This window comes from Tenrec ecaudatus, chromosome 8, assembly GCF_050624435.1.
Source record: "Tenrec ecaudatus isolate mTenEca1 chromosome 8, mTenEca1.hap1, whole genome shotgun sequence".
NCBI classification, from domain to species: Eukaryota; Metazoa; Chordata; class Mammalia; order Afrosoricida; family Tenrecidae; genus Tenrec; species Tenrec ecaudatus.
Window position 1 is genome coordinate 27484671 of NC_134537.1, and position 18367 is coordinate 27503037.

The 18367-nt window shown below is 52.6% G+C and overlaps 1 protein-coding gene across 1 annotated transcript; it reads right to left on the reverse strand.

The window, feature by feature from the left end:
* Positions 1 to 735: 735 nt before the first annotated feature.
* TMEM41A (transmembrane protein 41A) lies at positions 736 to 14643 on the reverse strand. The gene is made up of 5 exons (XM_075556168.1): positions 14451 to 14643; positions 11638 to 11791; positions 8150 to 8311; positions 7281 to 7419; positions 736 to 2511 (listed from the first exon to the last, which is right to left on the reverse strand). The coding sequence occupies exons 1-5, from the start codon at positions 14567 to 14569 to the stop codon at positions 2294 to 2296; spliced, it is 792 nt and encodes a 263-aa protein (XP_075412283.1). The 5' UTR covers positions 14570 to 14643; the 3' UTR covers positions 736 to 2293.
* Between the last annotated feature and the right edge of the window lie 3724 nt (positions 14644 to 18367).

Here is an 18367-nt window from a genome sequence, read left to right on the forward strand (position 1 = left end):
AACATTTCTTTTTTGCGGTTAAGTTCAAACATGGACATCTGCCTGTCTCCCCTGCGGTCCGGTCCTGCCAGTGCTCCCGCTCCCCAGGTTTTCCGATGCCGTTTGCACTGATTGAAACTGCAGCAAGAGGAACAAGACCACAGACACAGGGATTAAAGCACTCTTCGCTGTGTTTTAGGGAAGGAGGACCTTACCTGGCTGGGAGTCCTAGAGCCAAGGAGGTCACGTGATGATAGGCACGCTGGTGTCCAGGGCTCTTTTACTTTAGACACGACCAGCAAAGGAAGAGAGGATCGATCAATTGATCGGATCAGCAGTCTCTCGTTACAGCCTCGCCTTGGGTGGTCACTCCCAAAGGCCCTCCATTTGCTCTTCCCCAGGGCCTTCCTGCTGCCGCTCCCACTGTAACGGGAACTTGGGGAAAAGACCAGCGTGCAAACTGAGTTTCCAATGAGTGGTGCTGATTGGAAGCATACTGAGGGTGGAGAGTTCAAACACCACTGAGCTCGTCAGATGTTCAACCAATCCCGATTCCCGCCGGTAGGGGAGGTGAACATTTGCAGCAAACCAGCACCACACAGAACACGTATAGCCATATTTATTGGGAAACTGGCTGCCTGTAAACTCACAAATGAGAAAGGCACAATGTTGGGAAATGGAGGGCAGACTCTCCGAGGACCCTGAGAGAGGGCACAGGACACACCAAGCTCCTGTCCCCCTCCCCTTCCCCCTCCACTCCCCTCCCCAGAGCAGGGCCACGACTTCCAAGTCCAGTCTGTCCCTACCCCATGCCCACTATTACAATCAAGCCTTTTTGCACACAAAACACATTTTTAAAATGAACTCTTTGGTGTGGAAGGGTTATTCCAGGTCCGTAAAACCCAACGTGGGAATCCAGACTTCCTACTTAACAGGGGTAGTCCCAAGAACTCATACAGAACAAGAGAACCAGATGAAAGCGCTTGGCAGGAATCTTGGCTGAGCCAAGTGAAAAACCCAGCAGAGGATGCCGAGGGGCCGCAGTCGGTCAGGCGGTGCTGAGCGACTCGTGCAGCCACAGAGCTCCTTGTACCCTCGGAACCATTAGCCCAGAGCTGTGCCAACTCAGTCCTCCAGCCACGGAAGCAACGAGGGCTACAGATCCTTGAAAACCACCACGCACTCGCAGAGCCAGGAACCAGAGGTTTCTTCTGGCAGTAAGAGATGCGGTTATTGCTAATGACAAAACGAAAAACATTTAGAAAGCACAACTGCTTGATGTCCCGGTGTGCTGACCGCATCCAGCAGAAGGTTCAATGGAGCTCACACAGCAAGGACAGATAGATGTATGATGGTCATGTGGCTCACTGAGTGGAGGGCCCTCACCCACTGGGACAGGGAAGGCTAGCTCCCTGTCTGAGTTCACTCCATTCACTTGTAGTGGTCTGTGGGCCATCAGCCTGCTTGTCAAGATCGGCAACCAGGAGGAGGTTTGCTATGCGCGGTGCCGACGGTGTGTCTGAGGACCCACAGCACGCCAGCAAGCACGGGGCCTCTGAGCTGCCTGCAGAGGCTTGTGCACTTTGTCAGTTTGTTTCCCTGGTCTTATGGAGGAGGTAGGTCATCAACACAAAATGACATGAAGAACACTTCAACAGACAAACAGAACTGATGTGGGTGCACGGGTCATTGTCTATCCGAATCATGCCAGGGAGGGTATAATAGGAGGTCCCTGTCACAACAGCCTAGCCTTGCCAGGGAACCCTCCATGCCCACTGCCACCCACCCACCCAGTCAGCTCTGACCCAAAGCCACCCCACACCACAGAGTAGACCTGCCCCTTCCTTTCTGAGGCTGTAAATCTTAACAGGAGCGGAGTGCCTCATCTTCCTCCTGTGTTAGGTTTGAGCTGCCAACCTGGAGGTAGGCAGCCCAATGCCTAACCCGCTGCACCACCAGGGTGCCCAGGGAAGGACCATCTGCTTGCTCTCCTGCGGCAGCTCGAGGGTTGACATGAGGCAAACACAACAGACTCTCCTGAGTCCCCTTGCTAGTTAGTAACCCACAGACAGCATTTTCGAGGATGCCACCCATTTCCCAGAATTCTCTGCCAGAGCAGGGCTGGGTCGAGAACAAACCTGATATAATTCACCTTCTAGAAAGCAGTCTTTTATAACAAGGCCTTGCCCACCGATGAACAGTGTCCAAATCATCAGTTTCCAGTCATTTCAAAACAAGGAGGGGCTTTAGAGGACCGTACCCTTGCCTCTCATAAACAGTCCAGTCCACGGACGTGGGGGCCAGAAAACCCAGGTCACGTGTCTTTTCTAGTTAGGTGATTAACAGTGCTTGTTTCTTCCAAATGCAGGTGTTTCTGGCTGAATTTTTTAATGAGGGTGCCCGGAACTAAGACCACCAGGGCAATGGCCAGCAGCTTCAGGATGGTTTCCCAGGAGAACAGAGCGTCCAGAGAGGTGATTGTTGACAGGATGGAGCCCGTCTGCACGCAGATGAAATTGTACGGGATCAAGCCTGGAAGGGGAAGGGGGCAAAGAGCCTGTTACTGGGAGCAGAAACACTTGGAAAAAGAACCTTGCCAAGCAATCATCAGAAATTCACACAGGCCCCCGTTTTGTTTTGTTTTGAAATCATTTTATTGGGGGCTCGTACAACTCTTATCACAATCTATCCATCCACCCATTGTGTCAAACACATTTGTACATTTGTTGCCATCCTCATTTTCAAAACATTTTCTGTCTACTTGAGCCCTTGGTATCAGCTCCTCATTTTTCCCCACCCTCCCCCACACTTCCCTCCCTCAAGAACTCTTGATAATTTATAAATTATATTTTCATGTCTCACACTGACCGATGTCTCTCTTCACCCACTTTTCTGTTTTCCACCCCCCTGAGAGGGGGTTATAAGTAGATCATTGTGATAGGTTCCCCCTATTTCTCCCCCACCTTCCTCTTACCCTCCTGGTATGGCTACTCTCAATATTGGTCCTGAGAGGGTTATCTGTCCTGGATTCCCTGTTTTTCCAGCTCTTATCAGTACCATGTACGTGCTCTGGTCTAGCCAGATTTGTAAGGTAGAATTGGGGTCATGATGGGGCGGGAGGGAAGCATTAAAGAACTAGAAGAAAGTAGTATGTTTCATCAGTGTTATGCTGCACCCTGACTGACTCGTCTCCTCCCCACAACTCTTCTGTAAGGGGATGTCCAACTGTCTACAGATGGGCTTTGGGTCTCCACTCTGCACTCCCTCTCATTCACATTGATGTGATTTTTTTGTTCTGGGTCTTTGATACCTGATTCTATCGACACTTCATGATCACACAGGCCAGTGTGCTTCTTCCATATGGGCTTTGTTCTTAGTTTTGGTTTTTGCCTGACCCCTAAGCATATGACTTCTTTCCATCTTTTTCTCACCCTTTCCCCTCCTCTCTTCCCTTCCCATATAACCTGCCTCATCCAAAAAGGACTTGAGGTGGTTTAAATATATATATACAGTTGTTTCATAATAAGATTAAAATGTTAAATACGTTTGGAAAGCCAAACGAGTAAGGACGTAAAGAATGAGACCCTGGAGCCCATTTCATACAAGAATTCATCGGGTCACTCATTCGCTGGAGGCCGGCCACAGGTACGGAAGGACACACGCTGGGATTTGCAGTGCGCACAAGATGAAAGCAAGCCAGGTTTATCAGAAGCCGTGGTTGTGGACAGGTGTCACTGCGTGAATTCTGGTTGTGATGCTGCAGTCTTCTTCAGAGAGTCTAGCCTCCTGGACGATTTACTCAGCATATGGATTAAAGGGAGCAGATGCAAGGGTACAACTCTGGCACACGTCCTTCCTGATGGGAAACCACGTTGAATCCCCTTGTTTTGCTGGGCTGACTTCCTCTTGGTGTGTGTGCAGGGTCATGGTGAGCACAAGGAAGGGCTCTGGGAGGCCCAGTCCTCCCCATGTTACACCCACAGCTTTCGAGGAGCTGCCCAGCGGAGTGCCTTTACCTCGTCCGTGAAACCCAAAACAATGTCTTTCTGGGATTCGCTGCTTCACGCAAGCCTCTGCCACTGGACATCTGCAATGGTATCCCTTGTTCCACCTGCTCTTCTGAATTCGGCCTGAATTTATAGCAGCTCCCTGTCGATGTACTGCTGCAACCATTGTTGAATGATCTTCAGCAAAATTTTACTTGCAGATGATATCAGTGCTATTGCTCTGTAACTTGTGCATTCTGTTGGGCGGCCTTTCTTTGGCTTGGGCACATACATGGATCTCTTCCAGTCAACTGTCCAGGTAGCTCTCTTCCAAATTTCTTGGCATAGATGAGGAATGCTTGTTTTCCATGAATTCCCAAAGCCGTGTTTTTGCCACTGCCTTGAGCGCAGCTTGAACGTCTTCTTTCAATACCATCCGTTCTTGATCAGAGGCCACGTCTCGAAATGGCTTAATGTCGACCGGTCCTTTTGTGCAGGGCGCTGTGGGTCCCTTCCGTCTTCTCTTCTGATGGTGCCTGCATCGTTCAGTATTTGTCCACAGTATCCTTCAGTACTGCAACTCGGGGCTTGGCTTTTTCTTCAGCTCTTTCAGCTGAGGAAATGCCGAACAACGTTGTCCCCTTTGCCTTTCTAAGTCCAGCTGTCTGCCCACTTCATCCTAATTCTTTACTTGGCCTCCACAAGCAGCCCTTGGAAACCTTTCTTCAGCTCGCTCACTCCCTCGGTCCTTCGGTCCCCTGTAGCTTCTCTGGATTCAAGAGCAAGTTCCGGAGTCTCTTTGACATCCACTTTGGTCTTCTCTTCTCCTGACCTTCTGCACTTGTCGCGGACGGTGTTCTGGATGTCGCTGCACAGTTCATCGGGTCACTGTCAGTGGTGTCCCATGTGTCCAGTATGGTCTTGAGAGAGTCTAAATTCAGGCGGGATATATGTGGGGTCATTCTTTGGCTTTCCTGGGCTTGTTTCCATTTTCTTCAGCTTTTTCGAAATACTACTTTTCATGGTGTTCACTGTCCCTTCCTTCTCTACAAGGTGATGGAACCCACTGGATCCCAAAGGATCCCATCATCTGAAACAAATCCTTGCACGACATCCCTCAGTTTCTGGTTAACCAGGTCTGAGGTCCAAGGACCTCTACTTTAAAAGTGCCCCGCACCCCAGAGATCCCGATGGATTTCGGAGCTCCGGGTCATCCAGGCCATTTCTGCAGGTGAGGAAGCCTCAAGCTCACAAGCCATTCTAGGTCACGCGGAGTGTCAGACCGGGGCAGGGGTGTTGGGACAGACCTAGGGCTAAGTCTTCCAAAATCCAGTGCTGCTTAGCTCAGCTACCAGCTGACATGACCTGAGCTGCTGAGACATTCGGTCTGAAAGGACATCTGACAAGACTGATGGGTGGTGGACCTTGCTTCAATATCTCAATTTCTCCCGGGCCTTCCTTATTAATAGCAGCTGCTCAACCACAGACTCGTTATTTTTTACCTGGAAGCCCTGAGTTCTCCTTCCTGCCATGATCTACGGAAGGTTTACTTTAGGCTCATAAACTATCACTCCTATTTATAGGTTGAAAAAATACTGGTGTCACAAGATATTAACATTGAGACTTCAGAATTCACTAGTCCAGCAGATTGTAAACCTCAGGCAGAGCTCCTGCTGGGGTCTTACTCCCCGTGGACATTGGGGCCTCCTGGGAAATCCTAAAAACTGTTGCTCCCAGAGCCCCACCCCGAGGTTATGACTTAATTGTCGTGTGCTGTGGCCTTAAAGCAGGGACTTTTAATAGCTCCCCAAGCAATTAGCAAAATTTCTATTAGAACCTAGAACCGCTGACTAGGGAATGAATGACAAAGCATATTCCTGAGACCTGTCTCTAAGATTCTGGTTTGTTATCTCTGGGGAGAGGCGTTGACAAGACTCCAATCTCCACCCTTAAGCAGCCCCTTGACTTTAGCAGTCTGCTAAAAGCGGTCCACAGTCTGCGCTTTGGGCAGCACTGCTCCTGTCCCAGCCCCTTTGGGCCCAGCAGCGTTTGCAGCCACGGTCTTTGAAACCTCCCACCAATGACCGGGTAGGACCATGCTCGGGGTGTGTGGAACTTTAACGTGGGATTGGCCACTCTGCCACCAGGCTGGGTTTAAAATGAGCCCTTGCAGAGGCAGGCAGGCAGGAAGGCTCTCACTACCATTAAGGAAGGGCCAGGGTAGGGGAGCGCGTCCTTGGGACCATGAGATCCCTGAACCTCCTGGGTCCAGAAGACAGAGCTGGGGTGACAGGCTGACAGATGGCAGACGGGTGGTGACAGCACAGCAGCCACACCGAGAGCACGAGTCAGAGCAGTGGGCTTCCCAGCAGAGAGCGAGCCAACCTGAGCACCTGTGGGCAGGAGGCTGGCTTGCACAATGGGGCCCTTATCTGGGAAGCTACGTTCACTCATCCACAGAGCTACGGCGGAGCACCTCCACGCTGAGCTGAGGGTGGAGTGGGGTGCCTACCCTTTGGGCATCTCTTGGCAGCACTTGAGAGGCTTTCTAAGGCCTTTCCAAATTCAGCGGGAAGCCAAGGGGCTGTGGCTGAGAGGCCAAGTGTGTGCTCATGGGCATGTCTGGGAAGAGGCTCCGCACCCACTGCACCCTGCTCACTTCCCTATCAGCCCGTCACCATTGTCGGTGGTTCTGTGTGGCCCTTATAGTGAGTTTTCAAGCCCAGCAGAGCAGCCGAGAGGTCTTAGGAGGAACGGGGGGGTGGGGGGGCAGGAAGAAAAGGTTAAAGAGGGGACACCTGTCTGATGTCAGCCTCGGAGGAACAGGCCTTGAGCTGAAGTTAACTCTTATCCCTCCCACCCCACCCCACCCCCCGTCCCTCGTGAGGTCAGTGGTCAGACGTGGCCCCCACACCACTCTTACAAGGAAAGTCAGAGAAAGGTCAAAGGGCGAGAGGGAACCCGATGCTCCTCCTCAGCAGATCAGAACAGGGGTCACGGGCAGACGGGAAAGCCCCTTGCCCGGCTCTCCTGCCCACACAGCCTCGACCAGCCCCGCTGCTCCTGCCCAGCCTGGAGGCACTGCCTTCTCCCTGCCAGTCCCAGCCCCTCATGCCAGGTAGCTCTCAATGCATTTCATTTGTAGGGGGGAAAATGCTCTTTTCTCCCAGTTTAGTGCTGCCGCTTGAGTAGGTTGAAAAAGCAGGCACCTGTACTTTGCACCCTGGGGAGCTGGTGGTCTCACAGGCAGGGGACAACTACCCCCCGCCCCACCTCCCCTCCCCCTGGAGACCCCGCCCCCGACCAGCAGCTTACCAATGAGCACGGAGAAGAAGAACTGCACGATGGGGATGTTGAGAATCGGGGCTGAGAGGTTCAGGAACCAGTTCGGCGTCATGGGGAAAAGTCTCAAAAACAGGAGGAAAAAAAACAGGCTGTTTCGGTTCTCTTCCACCTGCAGCAAACAAGGACCAGGCCGTTAGGGGCAACGGTGCCCAGGTGTATGCCCGCGTAACCAGGTGCTGCCAAACGCCGAGGACTCGGCTCGCTATTCTTCCAGCAGCCGGCCCGGGTCCAGGCCCCATGTGAAAACTGAGGGTGCCGAGGCTCAGAGAGGCCCGGCCCTTGCGCAGTCACAGTGGGAGCTTGGTCTGTGCCTTCCGCAGCATCTAAAGAACCCCCAGGCCACCGGGCCACAAGCCCCATCCGGATTGCCTCGGGGAGAGCGCTGGACCTGTGGGCATGTGGTGGAAGCTCCCCGACCTCCCAGCCCGCCCAGGCCTGCTCCTCGAGCCCCCCGGGGACCATTAGCTTCATCTGCTGCCACTGAGTTCATGTGACAGCCTCCTGTGACCTCCGTGTTCTCTGAGAGCTCCGCATCCCAGCAAACTCTTGGACACCAGGATGACCCTGTCAACAATGGTCGCCCTCATCCGGGTGATAAATAAATCCCTGGAGTTGGCTTATCCTTGTCCCATTTTGAACTTCCTCAGTGTTCTCTAATGTTATATATATATATATATATATGTAAATACACACAAAGTTAAATGTATGTTTGTGTATATATAAAAGAACCCCTAAGCCCCAGGGTCTCGGCCAGCAAGAGACTTCGCTCGCTGTGGGAAACCCCGCTCGTCACTACCCTCAGGGCTTCGGGGCCCAGCATGTCATGTGCAGCCCCTTACCTTCCTCTGCAGCAGGGCCACTTTCTCGGGGAAGTAGGAGACCACCAGCTGCTTGCCAAAAGCACCGGAGAGCAGATAGCAGCACGTGGCCCCCACTGAGGTCAGCACGCAGCACAGCAGAAGGCCCAGCCACGGCCCGAACAGGGCCCCGGCTAACACGTTCTGTGAAGAGCCAATGGGTCAGCCATGAGCACGTGGGGCAGTGTGAGAACGACAGTCCTGGCCTGGGACTCTGCAGCTCTAAAGTTTGGGTAAGGGTTCTCGCCTCTGTGGGTAAGAAAGGGCCCCACTTTACGGGGAGATAACCCAAGGCAAAGGCCAGATTCCCCCTGGGCTGGGTGGGCAGCCCCCAAGAGGGGCAGGATCAGCTCAAGAGTGAAGGCAGGGCGCAGAGGTATCCCCAAGCATCGGCCCTCCGCCTCCAGACCTGCCTTACTGCCCTGTCTTTCTTGGTATCAACACTGGGTGTATTTTTCCCATTTCCAACAAAGAAATTGAATTCGTGGATCCAGCCTGATCCCAGAATTCAGATAAACGGTGGGGCAGGGAGGGAGCAAGAGAGCGGGGGTCTTTCAGGTCCTCCCGCCATTCGCTCCCTCCGCACCGCGTGCCAGCCTCTTCACCACGCAGGGCCTCTGCTCCCACCGTTTCTGTCAGTCCACTCACACCACCATCGTCGGGAGTCTGTCCGATCTAGCAGCCTCTCCATTTCTCAGATGACTAAACGGGGCTGGAGAAGCTACGTGGATTGACAATGGCCACCCAGCTGGGGCTCAAACCAACCTCTCAAAACTCCAAAGCCACACTCCCTGCCATCGCGTCAGCCCCGCCTCACCGCGGCCCTCTAGGACAGGGCAGAACTGCCCCGATGGGTTTCTGAGACGGGCATGCTTTATGGGCTTAGGAAGCCTGACCTTTCTGGCCGGTGGCTTTAAACGGACAGCCTTCGGTGAGCAGCCCAACACCGGCCCACACCATCGGGCTCTTTACATCGCGTCTGAGGCGCCGCTCAAATTGCCGCGGAGAGGGAAGGGCACGTCCCTTCTCAACCCTAAAGGACAATGGACTCCACCGCACCCGGGAAACCGGGCCCTTGCTCACGCTGTGCTGGGAGACGTCCCAGCCCCTTCAGCCCAGCATCACCGGGAGCCCTCCAGGCGCGTCCCTGGACCAGGCCCAGGAACGCAAAGGCAGAGGCTAAGGAACAGGCCCACCGCCCTCCAGGAATTCACAGACGAGTGGAGGAAACAGCGTTTCTAAAAGAACAGCAACTTAAAACAGTGCCAACCAACCTGAAGAGCCACCAATACCAAGCCAGATGTTTTCTTTTAAATGTGAGATATTTATAAAATAGAGTGTTGGTCAGCCATACAAAGCTGATGTTCTGATACATACAACATGCGTGACCCAAGGAAACATATGCTGGGGACAACAGACGTTATCATAGGATCCTACTGACATGAGAGGCTGCTATGTAGACTTGCTTGACTCATGGTCACCAGGAGCAAGAGGGGTGGTGGGGGTCATTCCTCAGGGGGACATCGAGTTTCTCAAAACAGCTGGGGGCTCATTGGGTAAGGACAGCAGTGGTGGCTGCCCGGCGTGACGAGCATGATCAATGTCACTGACTTACACGTGTGAAAAGTGCTGAATTGGCAAGTGTTGGTTACATATATTTTTAGTACCAGATCAATATATTGCCAACAGCAGAACATTATGAAAATTCTGAGAACAAATTTATCCAGCCCAGAGCGTGTGTGTGAGAAATGCCGCTTTCCAAAGCCAGCAATGCCTTAGAAACAAAGCCCCATAACAAAGAGTAAAGACAGAGCCCAGCCCTGCCACCTGTTCACCACGTCACCCCGAGTCAGTCACCTGTAGAAACATGCCCGTAGTAGTCTTATAAGGAAGATTAAACACACCCACTCCTGGGTGTATTTAGCAGCCTGGCTACCTCCCCAAACCAGTGGTTGGAGTCACATCAAAATGGATGGCCACATCACCTCCCCGCTCACCTGTGCTGCAAAGATCCCACTGGGCCGCTGCCAAGGACACTGGCCTCTGCCACCTTCCTCTTCCCACAATGCCCCAGGAGAGCCTGGCCCTGACCACTGCCCACAGGGGGCCTCACCATATTGTCAGGCTGCGTAGCCCAACTCAACCTTCCAACAACCCCAACACAGCCCTAGTGGCTTTGTCAGGGGCAGGAGGCTCCCTCTGTATAGCCTGGAGGGAGGGGGTGCCGCACCCCACTGCTGGTCCCCGCCCTCCCCCCACAGCCCCACACAGGGGTTTCCTCCAGCTCTCACTGGGCAGCCTGCCCCTCCCACCTCCATGTCCCCATGAGAAGTGAGAATCCAGAGCTTCCTCAAAGGCTGTGACAGCCAGGCCCGGCCTCTGCCCTTCACCTTAAACTGCAGCTGCTGCTGGCCACTCACCTGCCCAGGTAGTCTGCCCCACCCCTTAGCTATGTCCACTCAAGAGGGGGCATCAGGGAAGCGTATAGGGCTGCACAGGTGCCAGTCAGCTGATGTGGGGTCCCACAGGTCTTGGGACCTATGCCCCCCAGGGGACCCTTACCATGGCCTGTCCCTGCTGCCCTTCATGATTGGAAGCTGGGGGTTCCATTTCCTCTTGACCTCTGTCTTCTGGGGGCACCCAGGACCTACTGGGGAGCATCCCATCTCCACCAGGCTCACTCTAGCCCCTTTTCCTCTGCCTAGGACCCTGGTGGCCCCTTGGAGACGAGGTCCTCCGGCCACTCCAGGCAGGGAACAACATGCAATGCTGGCTTCCCTCCACTGCCGTCCACTGGGCAGGCAGCTCATGTTTGTTACTGCCAGACATGTGTCATTACTTGGACAGATTTCTCACTGTTGCTATAAGCAGGTTCTCAGGAAAGATCAGTTTCTGGAAAAGGACATGATGCTTGGTGACGGAGCACGTCGGTGCAAACGGCCAAGACCTTCATTGAGATGAACTGACACGGTGGCTTCAACAATGGGCACAGACTCAATTGTGAGGATGGTGCAGGACCAGGCAGTGCTTCCTTCTGCTGCGCACACGGTCACTATGAGTCAAGACAGAACTGGCAGCGCCTAATAACAACATAGAAGGCCTGGTAGCGTTGTGGTTGTGCATTGGGCTGCTAACCGTTAGGGTTAGCAGTTTGAAACCACCAGTTGCTCCCCGGGAGAAAGATGAGGCTTTTGAGTCCCATAAAGGGTTACCGTCTCAGAAGCCCACAGGAGCAGTTCTACCCTGCCCCATAGGGTGGTTATGCGTCCGAGTGGACTGGATGGCAGTGCCTTTGGCTGTTTTCACAACAGAATTGCAAAATATCAGATAACAAGAGTCATTGTCTGAGAGAGGCCTAAGGTCATGCAGGTAGAGCAACTAAACCTGTGACACAGGGGAACGGCTACAAACAGAAACTACAGCAGACAGACAGGGTGGTGGCAGGCTCGGAAAGCAGTCTGGGTACTGACCAGGAAGCTGGAGCCAGGGATGGCAAAGCCCTGTTTGTAGAGGTAGGTGCTGCAGAAGAGCAGGAACACGTAGGCCTGGTGCTCCTTCCGGTACTCTCGAAGGACCTCAGACAGCTCCCGCAGCTCGGCCAGGTCTGAGGGGAACCACAGCGACCTGGGGCGTTGGTGAAGCAGATGGGAACGTGAGTTCAGATCGGCCTTACTGTTACCTTTTTCCATAATATGTCTAGCAACTTGCTGGTGCACGCTGATCTGCTGGGAACACCACATGAGCCCAAGATGTTGGGTAGCAGAGAAGACAGACAGAAGGGCCCTGGTTTTGCCTGCGTGACCCAAGGGCTGGAAATAATAAAACCCAATCCAAAAACGAGAATGGTGTCAGAGCTTAAATTCACACATCCCATTTGCAAAAGGCTCTGGATGAGACGGCGGAAGCCCAAAATCCATTTACTGGGTCCCAACGTGGACTAAGTCCCCATGTGGACAGCCCTGCTATCAGCTAGAGGGCACTGTAAAGTCAAAGTTAGGCTAAAATGTATTACGCTACCATTTGATCTCGCCTTTTGAAGCATTTTAAAGTTGTTTCATATTTTCTGCTTTCTCTTGGATTGCAGTTTTTCTGTGCCTTGTCTAGACCTAGTTTTTTGGGTTTGTTTGTATGATTTTTCGGTATAAGAAATCCAGGATAAGCCAATCTGTAGAGACAAGAACTGGACAGGGACCTGGCAGAGGAGAGTGGAAGGAAATGGGGAGCAAACCACAATGAGTATGAGAAGAAAATAAAGCTTACTATGAGCTATCACTTCATAACTACTAATAGATAACACAACAGAGCAGCAAGGGGAGCAAAGCAACCAAGTCCCCAAGGAATTCCCAAAAAGAGACTTCTGACTTTGGGGGCAGAGCTTGGCGCCTCATCAGACCCAATTGGAAAACATTCATAAGGGTCAGCAGACAGACCTGGAACTATTTATAGGCTTTGTTTTCTTTCCATGTTTATTTATATAAAATAGGCGGGATTGTTTACAATCCCGAGGAGAAAACAACAGAACCAAAGGTTCCAGGGGTAAATGGGAGAGGAGGAGGTGGGGGAAAGGGAAGGGAGAGCCAACAAACCCAGGGACAAGGGAACAACAAGAGATCTAAAATCGATGGCGAGGAGGGCATAGAATGCCTGGTGGCAAAAAAAGAATGTCTGGTGGGGTTTGATCAAGTGCAAGGTAGCCAAAAGGAATTACTGAGAGCCAAATGAAAGTTGAACATGATAGTGAGACAGGAGGAAAGTAAAAGGAAATAGAAGAAAGAATTAGGAGGCAAAAGACATTTATAGAAGTATGAATATAGGCATGTATATAGGTAAATACTCTCTGGGCTAGTTTCCATGTTGAAAGGACAGTCTGCTTCCACATTTCCTATCTGAGATGAAGCCGTGGTCCCAGTACATTCTTTGATAAAGAGGTTTGAAACTGGAGCTCTCTTTCTTTTCTGGTCTTTTGCCTTCCCCCCGTTATGGACAAAGAGTGACTTTCCCTGTCTTTTGCACATGTACAAAGCACCATATGACACCTGGCCAACCCCCTGTCTGTATCTGTTCTGTGTGGGGAAGAAACAGGGAGCGTCTCCTTCGACTGCAGCGCAGGAGGTGTGAGCATGGAACACCGGTCTGCAGCAGCCACAACAGGGCCCTTGCTGGTCATGGAGAACCAGTGGCTACAACTGAAGCTGGTCTTGTTCTGTCTCGTGTGAGTACAGAGCTTCCCCAAGCACTTATCGAGCATGTGGTTTGTGGCATTTGTCGTTGACCTCGGGGACTCAATTTATCTAAAAAATGAAGAGCTAGTGTTAGAGAATCATTAAGTTCTCTCTTAACTCTCAGATTTCATCATCTTTTCTGAGGAAGCAAATGGATTCGTCGTCAGGTAAGTCAATAACATCCTACATCTCCTTCCTTTTAGGGTGCCCCCCTCCTTCCAGTTTAGGTCAAGTGCAGTTCACTCTTCACGTTGCTCTTGAGGCACAAACAGGTCAATTAAAGATTCTCCAGGCACGCATATCTGTCCCACATCATAAACATAACTTTCTGAATAAGTCAGGGTTTGAGCCACCCCCTGTAGTTTATCCTGCTCTGAATCTAGCCTTCCCTGCACTCTGACTCCTGCTCAAGGGTGACAGTGTAAAGTCTACTTTGCCGCTGAGAACTGCACAGCCTTTCAATCCATCAAAGGCCAAGTTGAATAAAGTCTACTTCCCACCAGACGCTTTCCCTTGGTATGTCTGACCCCCGCAGTGGCCCTAATGTTCGAACAGCATCTGCTGACAACGCTGGGTGCCAGGCTCCCTTCCGGGCACCCTGAATGTCTGCCACCGGACAAGCGCGCAGGACCAGTTGTTTTCGAGAAGGAGAAAAGTGTGGACAGGCAGGGGGAGAACTAACTGATCATTAACTGGTGACTGATTTGAAGCCGTCCCTGCAACATTTCTCCAAAGGACAGAATGACTCTTCAGTCTCAAGGGTAGACCTGGTGCAGGGAGAGGGGGAGGCGAGGAGCAGGCCCGAGGGGGGCTGGTCCCAGGCTGGTCTGCGGGGTCGGGGCCGACTCCCATAGAGCGCCCACCCAGAGGCACCTACCGCGTGCCTGGGACACTTTGCAAGCAGCCCTCACCTGACAGGTGCCACCGGTCCGAGACAGGGAGGGGTGGCCCAGGGTCAGACCTGGACCTCCAGTCACGGCGGGGAGCCCCACATCCCAACCCGAACATCCTGTTCCCAGACCCCATCTCCGGACCCGAATCCGCGCCGACCTGCCACGAACCTGCCGCCAGTCTCCTCGGCGGAGCCCAGTCCCCGCCCGCGGGGCAGCCGAGTCGACAGCAAGTACAGGGCGAGGGTACAGCCGGCGAAGACCAGGAGGAGGCCGAGCAGGGGGCGCATGTCGACTGCCGCACCGCGCTCGCCGGGCCGCGCGGCCGCCGGAGCCTGAAGCAGCGTCGGGACCCGGCGCGGGGCGGACTGAGCCAGCGGAGCGCGATCGCGGACGGACCGGGGCGGCGCCCTTGCCAAGCCCCGCCCTCGCCCCTCGCCCCACCCGTCTCCCTGCCCGCGCCCTTGCCCAGGGCCCCGCCCCTTGTCCCGCCCTCGCCCCTTGCCCCGGGCCCCGCCCCTAGTCCCGGCTCGCCCCACTTATCTCCCAGGGCCCCGCCCCTTGCCCCGGAACCCGCCCCTCGTCCAGGGCCCCGCCCCTTGTCTCGCCCCTTGCCCCGGGCCCCGCCCCTTGTCGCGGCCCCGCCCCTCGCCCCACTTATCTCCCAGGGACCCGCCCCTTGTCCCGGGACCCGCCCCTCGCCCCACCTATCTCCCCGGGCCCCGCCCTCTCGCCCGCCCCTAGTCCCGGGCTCCGCCCCCGCCCCGGGCTCCACCCACTCATTTCTCAGCGCAGGTTTCCGGAAAAACCTGTCTCCCCAGCACCTACCTCTTCGTGGGTCGTTTCCACGTCGACTCCTGCGGTTTTCTTCACTCATCGAGCATTGAGCCCGCAGCGGGCTGGCAGCCCCCTAGCCAGGCCATCCTGCCCACAGCCGGCTGTCACAAGGCACACGCGGCCAGGGGAGAACCAGAGGTCCAGCCGTCAGTAACGTTGACGTCGGAAATCATCATCGGAACGACCTTTCACTGAGCGTCCACTTCCTGCCAAACTACAAAACTGAACCCACTGCCGGAGAGTCGAACAGAGAGCGGTTCCCTAGGGTTTTCGGGGCTATCGATCTTGACAGGAGTAGAAAAATGACTCTCGAGCTTAGCCAACTACCAGTTATCCCTAATCCTTTGCCACTCCTGCACGGTAGATGTTTTTGTCTTTGAAAAATCTGTTCCTCAGATTAAGTGACGTCCCCCAGGGGAGATTCAGGATTAAAACCTGGTTCTCACAATGCAGGCTCTTTCTGTGTGCATTCACACGGGAGGCGTGGTTTGAGGCGACTTCCAGAAAGGGGGGAATTTCCACCAGCAGAGAAAGGAGGCAGAGCAGGAGCGAGGCCCGGGGTGCATTGGGAGATGGGTGTGAAGTGGGGAACAGACTAGAACATACTGCACGGAAGGCAAAGAGCTGGCGTGTTAATACTGTTGGCAGTGAGACATCGGCAAAGGGGCTTTGGCAAGAGAAGGGTGCAGGTCCATGTCAGGATGCTGGGGCCGCAGGCGACTGGAACCCACACGGTGGTGGTAGCTACAACTGTCCTGGCTGAACAGAAAGCAGGTGGAGCCACGATGATGCCTGTGGGAAGGGACCCAGGGATCAACAGGCAGGGAAGGACTGAGTTGTTAGGACTTGTGTGAGTCTGGGTTGACTAGGGAAATAAATTCAGAGACACTCGTGTGTATAAGTAAGAGTTTTACATAAAAGAGCAATTGCATATTGAGAACACATCCCGGCCCAGTCAAGATCAAGGCCATAAGTCTGATATTAGCTCATATGTCCAATACCAGTCTATAAATTCCTCTTCAGACTCATGCAGCACATACAATGATGCCGCATGCAGGAAGATCGCAGGCCAGTGGGTACAAAGTCAGTGGTGGTAGAAGCATCTCAGTACTGCCAGGGGTCTCCATGTGGCTCCTCCAGTTCCCAGGGCTCCATCAGGATAGATCCATGGAGCTTCTCCTCAGGGATGTCTCACAGGAGCTGAGCAGAGAAAGAGAGTCTCCCTGACTCCACGGAAGAAATACAGGGGTTCCCAGAATTCTCAGGAGAAGGCCATGCCCACACAGAAGCCTCATTGGCTATGACCCGATTGACAAGTTAGACTCCACCCCTTCACTCAGGTTGATAGGAGATTATGTAACTGTCACAGGACTCAAACAAAAAGGCAAACTCACTGCCACTGAGTGAATTCCAACTCACAATGACCCCAGAGGGCAGAGTCTCCTTGTGGGTTTCTGAGGTGTTACTTCTATCCTGGAGTGGAGAGCCTCATTTTCCTCCTGCAGAGTGGCTTCAAACTGCTAACCTTGCAGTTAGTAGGCCAGCTCACAACCCACTAGAGACTAGTGACTGCGTAAATGGAAGACAGGAAGGAGGGCTCCGCAGTGCCGCAGCACGCACACCTGAGAACGGTCCCCACCGTAGCAGCCAAGGCACTTCTTGGCCTACTCAGGAAACATCTACGTAGTTGGAAGTGGACACGGTCCCAGCAATGTCACAGCTGGGAATTTAATTCACTGATATTCCCACGGGTAGAAAAAAACCCACTGGTCTCTAGTGGGTTGTGAGCTCTCCACAACTCACTGCCACCAAGTCATTTGAGCCAAAGTGACGCGATGGGACAGGGTGGAACTGCCTCTAGGGGTTCCAAGACTGTCACTGTTTACAGGGTTAAAAAGTCTCATTTTTATTTTTTGCTGCAAAACTGCCGTTTCCTTTATTAAACAAAAAATATCAAAATATGAAGCTATTGCTTCTCAATGTATCCTCCATCTAGGTGTATACACTCTGAAGACAGTATTTCTTTCTCTTTTTAAAATGTTATTTTATTGGGGGCTCTTACAACTCATCACAACCCATCCACATATCCATTGTGTCAAACACATCTGTACATATGCTGCCATCATCTTCTTCAAAACATTTTCTTTCTACTTGAACCCTGAGTAGCAGCTCATTTTTTTCTTCCCTTCCTCCCCCATGACCACTTGATAATTTATAAATTATTCTTTTTTTTTTCATATCTTACATCGACCGCTGTCTCCCTTCACCCACTTTTATGTTGTTTGCCCCCTGGGAGGGGGAACCATACATAGATTACTGTGATCAATTTCTCCTTACTCCCGCCCTCCTTACCCTCCTAACATCGCTACTCTCATGATTGGTCCTGAGGAGTTTATCTGTCCTGGATTCCCCATGTTTCCAGCTCTTATCTGTACCAGTATACATGTTCTGGTCTAGACAGATTTGAAAGGTAGAATTGGGTTCATGATAGTGGGGGTGGGCTAGGTGGGGGGAACATTAAAGAACTAGAGGAAAGTTGTGTGTGTTTAGTCTGTGCTACGCTGCACCCTGACTGGCTCGTCTCTTCCTTGTGACCCTCTGACAGGGGGTGTCCAATTGACTACTGATGGGCTTTGGGTCTCCACTCTGCCCTCCCCTTTATTCACATCAATATGATTTTGTTTTGTTGTGTTTTGTGTCTTTGATGCCTGATACCTGATCCCATCAACACTTCATGATCACACAGGATGGTGTGCTTCGTCCATGTGGGTTTTGTTGCTTCTCAGCTAGATGGCTGCTTGTTTATCTTCAGGCCTTTGAGGTCCCAGATGCTATATCTTTTGATAGCTGGCCACCATCAGCTTTCTTCACCACATTTGCTTATGCACCCATTTTGTCTTTAGCAATTGTGTCAGGGAAGGTGAGCATCACAGAGTGCAGGTTAGTAGAACAAAGTGTTCTTGCATTGAGGGAGTATTTAAGTGGAGGCCTAATGTCCCTCTGCTTCCATAATACTTTATAAATAAATATATGTACATAGATCTATTCCCCGTCATTATATATAAATGCATTTACATAAACACAGACCTCCATATTTAGACCTCTATAAATGTCCTTTGGCTCCCAGTTCTTTCCTGTATCTCCTTTTACTTTCCTCCTGTCCCACCATCACGTTCGGCTTTCATTCAGGTTTTGGCAATTCCTCTTGGCTACATTGCCCTTGGCCAAGCCTCCCCCGAACACCATCAATT

Excerpts from the sequence above, each read along its gene's own strand:
- TMEM41A (XM_075556168.1), bottom strand. The coding sequence starts at position 14,569 with ATGCGCCCCCTGCTCGGCCTCCTCCTGGTCTTCGCCGGCTGTACCCTC. Across the intron at positions 11,792-14,450 it reads GCCGAGGAGACTGGCGGCAG|GTCGCTGTGGTTCCCCTCAG; the intron begins GTTCGTGGCAGG and ends CCAACGCCCCAG. Across the intron at positions 2,512-7,280 it reads CTTCTTCTCCGTGCTCATTG|GCTTGATCCCGTACAATTTC; the intron begins GTAAGCTGCTGG and ends TTCCCCTTCCAG.